Genomic DNA, 12281 nt, shown 5'->3' on the forward strand with positions numbered 1-12281 from the left:
ACTAATTGTTGTATCCCTGGTTCTTCTTGGAAGTTATTCACATATAAGAATTGCTTCCAGTTCAGGGCACCTTGAAGATAAAAAACCAACAGGTTTAAAATTTTTAAAACCATCCCCCTTTCTTAATTTTGAAAATACGAAAAATCGACAATATGGGCCCATTTCTAAAAAGGACAGTTTTTCTATTAAAAGACCATTTTTTTACAAGATGAATGATTAGGTACAATTTTATTGTGTCATTTGAAGAAAAATAATAGATATTAAACTTGACGCAATATCCAAATTTTCATTTCGACAATTACAAAAAAAGACTCTAACATCAATATCTCTGGTTCTTCTGGGAAGTTATTCAGATAAGAATTGTTTACAGTCCAGGACACCTTAAAGATGAAAAATCAAGAGGTTTTAAATTTTTCCACACCTCCATTTTTAAAATACGGATTACTTTTGCAAATGACCGACAAAATGGGCTCTTTTCATTTTTCAAAAGAACCAATGAAATCAAACACTTAAATTATTGATAAATTAATGAAAACCGCATGATTCGACTTGTCAAAACATGTAGATTTATAATAAAAAAAAATAAGATTTTGCTCCAAAATTACTAAATTGCGATTATCTCGTAAACTAGAACCGACAATATGAGCCCTTTTCATGTGGACGTCCACATTTATATATGATGTAAATTTTGACCTGTAGGTTAAGAAATAGGGTAAATATGACCTAAATTTTGACGTAATGTAAAGGATCTTATTCGACCGTATTTTTACTTGTAGGTAAAAGAACCAAATGGAAAATGCACCACGAGTGCAGTACTATACCAGCGTTGGCAGTATCGGGGCTACACTTAATTTCAGTACTGGTACAATACAGATATAACGTATAGGCATGTAGACAATGTTCTGTACTGACAATCGGTACTAACTCAGTACTGGCGTCAATGCAGAATGTTAGTGTTGCGGTAGTACAGGTGAATACATATTTTCAGTGACACACCGATGTTACTTTTACTTTTATAAAAAAAATTTATAAATTAAAAAAAAAAGAATTTCATGCTATTCTCATGTCATGTATGCTTGGAATGTTAATACCTGTCGAAGAAAATTTGTTTTGCTATTTACCTATAAATATTTACCATCATGAGGTCTCGAACGCAAGACGCTGCTAGGAGCGGATGCTCTACCAACTGCGCCACGGAGGCTTATGAATGGAAAGTTAGAATATACATACATACGAAGGAAGTATGAAAATATGCTCTGTAACTTGAAAGTGGGATATTGTAATTGCAACAATAGTATATTATAATATACATTATATTTAATATATATTACAGAAGAATATTAAAATATAAGGAATCATTTAAAAATTAATTTTTAAATGAAATATTAGTGCAATAAATTTAAGCTTAATGAATAAAATTCCTAAATTTTTATATAAAATTTATGTTCTAACTTTTCATTTAAATAGACAGATTTTACAAAATTATTTGCCAAATTAATTTATTAAAAAAATTTTCCATTATGAATAACAATAATGCCAAATGCAAATATGTACCGAATAATTACATTACACCATTAAAACAAATACGAGACTTTAATTGTTGCCAACTAATATACTATTTGATTAAGCAACTTTTAAAGAGTAGGAAAAATTTTTTTTAAAATTTTTTTACAAAATGGCGGCTGTAGGATTTCGTAAACAGTGCTTAGTTTTTTTGTAGACACCCGTGGCGAGCAGCAGAAGTGCCCTACATCGGCTTTTGGAATCAAACAAATTTTTTTTCATAAACTACATAAGATTATCTAGTGAAGTACACATGATTATAATTTTAGAATTTTTTTGGAATAAGTCACATAGATTTTAAAGTAACGTAACGGTCGTTATTTGGCCTCTTTGTGACCTGTAGTTCAAAAATTAAGTCAAATTTGACATAAATTTTTACGTAAGGCTGTTAATGGGCCTTTTTGACCTGTAGGTCAAAAAATAGTTCAAAATTGACATAAGTTTTTCTCAAAAAGAATTGGTTTTTAATAAAAAAATGTATTGTACATAAAACATATATGATGATTAGACCTACAACATTTGTATAAAAGATTTTTTTATATTTTTAATATGGTTTAAGATAAATCCAAAAAATTGATTTTTTATGGCGTTTTCATAGTTTTTTCAATGATAATCTAATTTGCGCCAATTTTCACTATGATTTTTGTATTCTGAATACTAGCAGACTAGATTTCATTAAATTTTAACGGAGAAACTATTCGGAACCTTCGCAACATTTCATGGCAAATTTACCATAATATTGCACGGTAATCTTTCGCCACCATTTTCATGCAATATTACAGTGAATTCCAGAATAGTATGTGTCTTTGTTTTTTAGTACCTAATAAATTGTCAAAGTTTTAATTGCACTCTCCCGCGCCGGCTCACAGTGGGATTTTTTTTACAATTTACTGTTCAAAAATGTCTACAGTCTACAATTTTTAACCGATTTGAGTGTTCTTTGTTTTAAACTTTGTTTTAAACTAAAAGTTACATAATCTTGTAATATACAAGTAATTTATCTTATTTATATTAACTAAGCCGAACCTACAATGGTTTTAGTATATTTTTACGTAATAATGCAGTGAATCTAGTAAAATTGCCATAAAAAAAGTCTATGAAATTAGGAAGTTCATTAGCCTCTCTACTAAGTCTATTAAATATTGAATGATATCCGTAATTAGTTCTGTGAAATGATTCAAAAAATAACGTAAAATTTCTGGTTCCTCGATTAGGAACTGACAATTTAATCATTGACAATAATATTGTGCAATCAATTTTACAATTTAAAATTTTGTATAAAAAGGTCATGTCATTATATAGAAATCTGGATGTGATTAAAGGTATCTGCAAAAGAACACTTAAGTTACTATAATCATGGCTGTATCTGTCGAAAGGTATACGAAGTTGGCGTGCTATAAGTCGGAAAAATCTATTCTGAACACGCTCTATTCTTACTCTGTAGATTGTATATAAAATGGTACTCAAATACAATTTTTTAAAAAAGGACGTTTATTTTCTTATTCCGTTACTGCACATAATCTAAATCAGTTCAAAATAATCCAATATGACCACCAGACAATTAATAAAACATAAAATAATTTATTTAAATTGTTATAAACAATATTAATTAACAAATAGTTAACTTTGATTCCTCTCCACTAAAAAATGTTTTTTTTCACGAATAATTTTTTATTTAGGTTTATTTAAAGAACATGTGTCCTCTCCTTGTTTAGAAAATAATTTATTTAAATTGTAATAAACAATATTAATTAACAAATAGTTAAATTTTTTTAATATTAATAATGTTTACAACAATTTAAATAAGTTACTTTTTAAACAAAAGGGACATATATTCTTTAGAAGTTTAAATGAATTTAAATTAAAAAGAAAATGTGAAAAAAACATTTTTTAGTGGATGGGAATCAAAGTTAACTATATGTTATTTTTTATTTAATATTGTTTATAACAATTTAAATAAATTATTTTATGTTTTATTAATTATCTGGTGGTCATATTGGATTATTTTGAACTGATTTAGATTATGTGCAGTAACGGAATAAGAAAATAAACGTCCTTTTTTAAAAAATTGTATTAATTTGTTAACTTCGATGGATGTCAAGAATTTATTCCCCTTTAATTTAAAACAACGAACACTTAAATCGCACTGTAGCAGATCGAGTTATAGAATTGGGAGGTTCAATTGTAGACTGTAGACATTTTTGAACAGTAAATTGTAAAAAAATCCCACTGTGAGCCGGCGCGCGAGAGTGCAATTAAAACTTTGACAATTTATTACTAAAAACAAAGACAGATAACATTCTGAAAATTTCACGGTTTTTAATGAGATCTTAAATTTTAAAATAAGATTTTTTTTAAAACAAAATCTGATAGGGCTCATGCTTAAACATTAAAAATAAAATTATTTAAAAAATCGATATTTTTTAATTTTCAATTTTTGTTATTAAACTTCAATGTTTTTTAAGTAAAAAAGGTTCCTAACAAATTAAAAATTTTATTTAAAATAAGTGAGTTATAATAAAATGAAAAAAAATGTCAAGAAATTTTCAATGCAAATATCTTGAAAAATAATCAAAATATTTACTTAATATTTGGTACACTTGTTTAGGACCCAAAATACCGAGGGGTGAACAACTCTCATTCAGGGAACGAAGAATATATTCCCAACAAGGAATACTTGAGAATACTGAGAATATTTGGGAATACTTGAGAATATGAAATACTCAGAATAGTTAGACAAATGTAAAAAACCGCTGCCAAGTTGTACATTTTTTTATAATTTTGGTGCTCATTTCATGAACACTTTACTTCCTCATAGAGATAAAAATAATAGAAATATATGAATAACTTTTTATAAATATGGTAAAAGTGATTGAATTTTGGGTCAATAAATGTATTTTTAAATATACCCTACAAGATAGTTACAATAATTTAATAGTTAAACAAAAATTTTTAAACAAAAAAGTTGAGAAAATGTCATTTTCACAATTTTTGGTTTTTAAAATACCAATAATTTCGAAATTTATTATCGAAGTAGGTTCAAAAATAGGTCAATCGAAGCGTTTTTAATGCTCTACAAGTTAATAACGATAATTTTAATGTTACTTCTACGTTTTTCAACAAAATTTTCAAAAAAGTCTTATTTTCCAAAATTTTTGATTTTTAAAAGTTTAATAACTCCGGTTAATATGGACGAAAAATGTTCAATTAGGGCTCAACACAGTGAGAAATTTCTCACCGGTCCAATATCGGTCCAATATTGGGAGCCAAGAGACCGATCATCGGTCCAATAAAGGCTCCCAATATTGGACCAATATGGGCTGATGCTTGGGATGTAACGGGTTCGCCAAGCATCGGTTGTTAATATTGGTCCAATATTGGCCGAATATTGGCAACCAAGAGAAAAAATTTTTTTAAATAAATTTTTTTAATTAAATAATAATAATAAAAAATTAATGTTTATAATTTTTTTGTTTAATATATTTATTTGTTTAATTATTTATTTTATAATAAGGCCGTCGGTAAAGCGATTTAGCAGTTTACGTGACAATTCTTATCTCTGCCGCAAGAGGGACGCTGTAACCGTTCTCGCAACTGACACGGCGACTACAGTGTATATAAGTATCGAGAAATTCGTCGCGAGACCAGAGTATATCTGCGAATCCGTTTAATGACGCGGATATCTCTTGTCTATCATCTGCGAATCTATTTAAAGACGCGGATTTCTCTCGCCTATCATTGATTTTTCAATGATAGAATTTTTTTGCAGAATGCTATTTTCTAATAGCTGCTGCATTTTTAAATAATTATAATTTATAAATAATAAATTATTTATTATTTACATGAATTATTAAAAATAAATAATTAAACAAATAAATATATTAAACAAAAATTATAAACATTAATTTTTTATTATTATTATTTAATTAAAAAAAATTTATTTAAAAAATTTTTTTTCTCTTGGTTGCCAATATTCGGCCAATATTGGACCAATATTAACAACCGATGCTTGGCGAACCCGTTACATCCCAAGCATCAGCCCATATTGGTCCAATATTGGGAGTCAATCGGCGCCCAGCACGGCAACCAATATTGGACCGATATTGGACCGATTAAAGTCTATTGGCAATTTTTCACTGGGAATAGATGCGTCTAAAAAAACTCTACAAAATTATGGAAAAACATTTATAGGTGTCCTAACATTTTTTTAAAGTTCCCGTGTAGAAAAATTGTTGGGTTCTAGTGTGGTGCTACAAAGACAGTCTACACGGAGAAAAAGGAATAGTTGACACATCCAGATACATGGATATCACAACCATATTATATTGAAAAATACGGGATATCCATAGTTAAGGTTGCTGCTTCCATATTCTATGGCTGGCTGTATATTGTTGGAGCAGCAAAAGATCTATGGTTGGGTGATCCATTGTAATGGAAATGGGAAACAAAAAAATTTGAATCACTCAATTAATAAAATTCTATGTCACTTGAGATATTTTATACACATTTTTATTAATTAATACACACCACTTATTGAATAACCGCATATTTACGAAATAAATTATTAAACGATGGGGAGACACGAACCCTAGACCTAACGCATACTAAACACTAACGCTATCCACTACACTATACACACAACTACAATATTTGAGCATATAATATTCCTTATATACTATACACATATTTCATGAAAATGAATTTACATAAACACTAATAGACAATAACGATAATAAATAATAAACAATTGTAACACTATTTATACACAATAAACTCACAACGCGATTATACAGACGTGACAGGAAACCGACGCGATGGACAAATTGAGACGACCATTTTTAAATGGATGCCATGATAATGAATTGCGCGCAACATGTATCGAAATTTTGAACTAACTATGGATCTCCCGACCAAAGTTTATATGGATGAGGCAGCCATATGTGAAAATCCATAGCATGAATTGTAAGCCCAACCATGCCTATGGATGTCACATCCATATTTGATTCAACAATATAATATGGCTCCCTCATCCATTGAATATGGAATGTGCTTCCATTCTGAAAGTTGTCTCTTCCATTCAATTGGATAACACAACAATATTCTGCTCAACAATATTTTTATGGATATCTCTTCCAGACCTTTTCTTTCCGTGTATTCTCTAACTGGGCGCTGAAAAGACTGTCTGACCATAGGCTAATCAGACCAGTGACAATCGAACCACGCGTTGGTCCAGACTGGACGAGCTAATCAGGGCTAATATTTAAAATTTTAGGTTCGATTTCAATATTTCAGTTTTTTAATTTTAAATAATTTACCCAAATTTACTCGGTTCTAACGTTTATTCAATGTAATGTGAAAATATGAATTATTAATAATAATAAATATTATTGTTATTCATATATATGTGTGTATATGTATTTAATGACAATAACTTATTATTATAATAATTATATTACTTTCAAATAAATAATATACTGCACTAGCAGTAAATAGCATTTAAAATAGTAATATTGAAAAATAATTTTAATAAAAAAACAATTTGCGTTAATTGGTACATTTTTTAAATTCATTCTTTAACAGGCCTTTAACATTATTTACAAACATGTTTACAATTTTAATTTATAACACTTATACAGATTGAATATAGTAATTTTATTATTTTATATAACACTTACAATGAAAAATATCCGCTCGCATGTGGGATCGAACTCACGCCCCCCACCCTTGACGACCCGACTCAAAGCATTTAAACCGCACGGCCACTGAAGTCTGGGTGTGAACTCTCCTAATTTACTATATCAATGCCAGTGTCATATATTCTGTTGCTTATAAGGACGAAGTGAAAACTATGACTAAAATTATTACACATAATAATCCCGAATTATTTTAATTATTATATATGAATATTTAAATAAATAATTCTTACTACAATTATAATCATTAAACAATTTTTTAAAGTATTACTTTCAGTTTTATCAAATATTTTTTAAATAATTGAATTCTTATGACGAATTGCAATAGAATTCTTAAGTATAATTATACACTTTTCGAAGAATTCGATTAAAATTGTATTAAAAATAATTAGGAAATTCTGAGATTAACTAAGAAATTTTTAATAATAAAAAAATTCTGAGAATTTTATTATTTATAAAAATAATTGAATTATTGAGAAGAAACTTATAAAAAATTTGTAAATACTTATTGAATTTTTGTGAAAGGTTTTTTATTTAAGTATTCCCTTTGCAGATTCGTTATTATTAATTGCATATTTGCATGAAATTTCCGACAAATTTCATGTGTCATATTATTTTCTAACTTGAAATATTGAGGGAGAAAAACGGCTTTTAAAAGTCACTGTTTTCAAAAACATTAAATTTCAAAGATTAATAACTTCCGTAATTTTCATCAAATCTCAAAATAAAAAAATACGTATTTATTTTTTTTCGATACAGAATCCAAAAAAAATTATTCCAATGAAATCAAATTTTTTAATGAAAATATTGTGGAGAATGCCCCATACACTTTTCGAAGAATTCGATTAAAATTGTATTAATAATAATTAAGAAATTCTGAGATTAACTAAGAAATTTTTAATAATAAAAAAATTCTGAGAATATTATTATTTATAAAAATAATTGAATTATTGAGAAGAAACTTATAAAAAATTTGTAAATATACTTATTGAATTTTTGTGAAAGGTTTTTTATTTATGAAAGTAATTAAATTTTTGCTGACATTTTATTTTGCCAAGAATCTTGTTAAAAATTTGGAAAATAATTGAATTTCAGAGAACGATTTTATTATTTATAAAGATAATTGAAATGTTGATGAGAATTTAAAAAAAATTTTGAACATAATATTGAATTTCTGTGTAGAATTTTGTTACTTTTAAAAATAATTAAATTTCTACAATAATCTGTAACTTCTCCAACACTCAATTGTTTATAGTGTTTTTAACTAAAATTCTTCTACAGATAAATTATTTTTAATAATTAATCAAATATAATATGTTAAAAAATTTATCTAATTTCAGGAGAATTTGAATTATTAGGCATTTTTCAAAAATCTAAGTTCTTTAGAATTTTTAATTAAATTCATTGAAAATTTTATTTATAATAATTCATATAAACCTACAATATTTATTTTTGAACGATTCTTTAGATTTACACTTTCTAACTTTGTATATTTTAAGTTGCTTTTCCGAATAACTAAAGAAATACCACGTATATGAAGTTAGCTAAACAACTTGAAAATTCAGAAGTCGCATATAACTAATAATTTGCCGTTTTTTAGTCGCTAATTAGTTGTGCAAAAATAAATTTTGTCGCTCTTCAAATTTTTTTTTTATAAGCTGCTTTGCTAACTTTATATAAAGATATAGCAAATCCATCATTCTAAAATTAAGATTTCACAAATTCAAAATGGCGGATTCAATATGGCTGAAAAAATTTAAAAAGTGGCTCAATTCGCGTGAAACTGTCTACATGGGGGTTTTCGAGGTAGCTGATTACGAATATGAAGTCGGTTTTTAAAAATTCAAAATAGCGGATCCAATATGGCGGACAAGTTATTCGAAAAATTATTACACGGGGGTTTTTGAGGTCGCTGATTATGAAAATGATGTCCGTTTTTTAAAATTTTAAATGGCAGACACAATATACCAGACAACAAAAATTTTTGAATTTTCCAAATTCGATATAGATTTTAAATCAGCGCGATTAATAACTCTATATAGCAAATTTTGAGTAAACTCAAATACTTTTTGCAACATCTGCAAGCCATATTAGATATGATATATTCAATTATATAAAACAAATACCAGATTAGTAATCATCAAAAACTGACACTGGTTTTCTTTAATAGGATTGGTTGATTTTCAATCAGTTTTCGTTTCTAAATTTGTCGCTTGGTCAATTTAGTTAAATGGCAGTGGTTTTAAATTTGTCGTTTAATTTTTGTATTTTTTAACAATTAAACAAATTTTATAATCCGTTGCAACTCAAACAAATGTTTGAAAATCATGCAATTCTATAAAAAAAACTTTTTTTCGACTGCTTTGCTAACTTTTAATTGAAATAATAGTTTAAAAAATTCAAAAATTAAACAAAAAATTTAAAGCCACTGCCATTCGACTAAATCGACCAAACGACAAATTCACAGACCAAAACTGATTGAAAATCAACCAATCTTAACTAAGGAAAAGCCATTTTCTCCACTGCTTTGCTAACTTTAAATCGAAGTAATTATTTAGAAAATTCTAAAAAATTAACAACAAATTTAAAACCACTGTCATTCAACTAAATCGACCAAACGACAAATTCACAGACCAAAAGTGATTAAAAATCAACCAGTCCTACTCAAGAAAATTAATTTTTTTCTATTGCTTTGCTAATTTTTAATTGAAATAATTGTTTAAAAAATTAAAAAATTAAACAAAAATTTGAAAACCACTGTCATTCAACTAAATCGACCAAACGACAAATTCAAGGACCAAAACTGATTGAAAATCATGTAATTCTACTCAAGAAAATCAATTTTTTTCGACTGCTTTGCTAACTTTAAATCGAAATAACTGTTTAGAAAATTCTTAAAAATTAACAACAAATTTAAAACCACTGTCATTCAACTAAATCGACCAAACGACAAATTCAACAAAAAATGTTTTGAAAACTTGATTTTTTTATTTAACATAACCTCACTTTTTGGAGTTTTTTCTGGCTTTAAAACTTCATAATTAAATATTAATTATGTTTAAACTAAATGTTTTTTCAGAAATGTGTTGAGGAGTAAATTGTCGAAAGGTATAGAAACTAATTTTTTTTGCAATGAGAAAAACAAAAGTTATTTAAGCTGGTTAAAAAAACATTGACAAAAAAAATGATTTATTATATCTGTACAGAAATCAGAATTTTTCAAATATAATAATGTTAAAGGATTTAATAAGAGAGAATATTTTATAACGTTAAAACGTGTTAAAAAATTTAGGTTATAAGTTTCAGTTGCTATTCAATGTACGTATTTTATAAATAATATTGAACAACTATAGCTATTATAAAACAAAAGAATGAATCTTAAAGTTGACCAAAAAATCATTGATAAATATATTATATAAAATTAATATAAAAAAGGCAAACTGCAATAAAATCAAAAACAAATTATCTAAGTTTTTTATTTCAAATATTCAACAAATCTACTGGAAAACCCGTTCCGAAGTAGAAGCATAAATTGCTTTTACTCACGGGTATGTTTACACGATAACAGTAAGCCTACTGAGTAAAACTACGTTTCATTTTTTTATTTCAGACAACACTGAACAAAGTTATCGTTGTGACCGTTCACCCGAGCATTTTCAAAGGAGTCACCTTGGACGCATAAAAATAATTATTAAATGATTTGAAAAATTACTAAAAAAAATTTTTTTGTATATTTTTAGACACCAATTATAACATGTAAAATAAGTTATAGGATTATATTTTATTTTCTGTGAAAAAAAAATTCCTGAAAAAAGCCTGAAATTTCGGCCGTCAAATTTTTTTTTTCGTGCCTTAAATTTGTTGTTAATTTTTAAGAATTTTCTAAATAATTATTTAGATTAAAAGTTAGCAAAGCAGTCGAAAAAAAGTTTTTTTTATAGAATTGCACGATTTTCAATCAGTTTTGGTCTGTGAATTTGTCGTTTGGTCGATTTAGTTGAATGACAGTGGTTTTAAATTTGTTGTTAATTTTTAAGAATTTTCTAAACAGTTATTTCGATTTAAAGTTAGCAAAGCAGTGGAGAAAATGGCTTTTTCTTAGTTAAGATTGGTTGATTTTCAATCAGTTTTGGTCTGTGAATTTGTCGTTTGGTCGATTTAGTCGAATGGCAGTGGCTTTAAATTTTTTGTTTAATTTTTGAATTTTTTAAACTATTATTTCAATTAAAAGTTAGCAAAGCAGTCGAAAAAAAGTTTTTTTTATAGAATGGCATGATTTTCAAACATTTGTTTGAGTTGCAACGGATTATAAAATTTGTTTAATTGTTAAAAAATACAAAAATTAAACGACAAATTTAAAACCACTGCCATTTAACTAAATTGACCAAGCGACAAATTTAGAAACGAAAACTGATTGAAAATCAACCAATCCTATTAAAGAAAACCAGTGTCAGTTTTTGATGATTACTAATCTGGTATTTGTTTTATATAATTGAATATAAAATATCTAATATGGCTTGCAGATGTTGCAGAAAGTATTTGAGTTTACTCAAAATTTGCTATATAGGGTTATTAATCGCGCTGATTTAAAATCTATATCGAATTTGGAAAATTCAAAAATTTTTGTTGTCTGGTATATTGTGTCTGCCATTTAAAATTTTAAAAAACGGACATCATTTTCATAATCAGCGACCTCAAAAACCCCCGTGTAATAATTTTTCGAATAACTTGTCCGCCATATTGGATCCGCTATTTTGAATTTTTAAAAACCGACTTCATATTCGTAATCAGCGACCTCGAAAACCCCCATGTAGACAGTTTCACGCGAATTGAGCCACTTTTTAAATTTTTTCAGCCATATTGAATCCGCCATTTTGAATTTGTGAAATCTGACTTCAGATTCGTAATTAGCGTCCCAAAAAACCCCTAGATACAGAGTTTAAAAAAAATCTGTTAACTTGATTACTCGGGAGCATGAATGAGTTAAAATGATTAAATGTTTATTAATAGAAAAAAATTTTAATT

At 27.1% G+C, this 12281-nt stretch overlaps 1 protein-coding gene across 3 annotated transcripts in view; it reads left to right on the forward strand.

Annotated features, from left to right (window-relative positions):
* Nucleotides 1-12281, forward strand: part of LOC122505304 (tyrosine-protein phosphatase non-receptor type 9) — a 514941-nt gene that overhangs the window by 443012 nt on the left and 59648 nt on the right. The window contains exon 9 of one of the 3 annotated variants that reach the window (XM_043616816.1): nt 777-1269. The exons of the other annotated variants lie outside the window; for them this stretch is intronic. Coding sequence (XP_043472751.1) covers nt 777-851 — 75 coding nt within the window. The 3' untranslated portion in view covers nt 852-1269. Of the gene's footprint in view, nt 1-776; nt 1270-12281 lie in introns of those variants that run through there. 3 annotated transcript variants of the gene reach the window in all.

The sequence above is a fragment of the Leptopilina heterotoma genome, unplaced genomic scaffold (genome assembly GCF_015476425.1).
Source record: "Leptopilina heterotoma isolate Lh14 unplaced genomic scaffold, ASM1547642v1 Lhet_352, whole genome shotgun sequence".
Classification (NCBI taxonomy): Eukaryota; Metazoa; Arthropoda; class Insecta; order Hymenoptera; family Figitidae; genus Leptopilina; species Leptopilina heterotoma.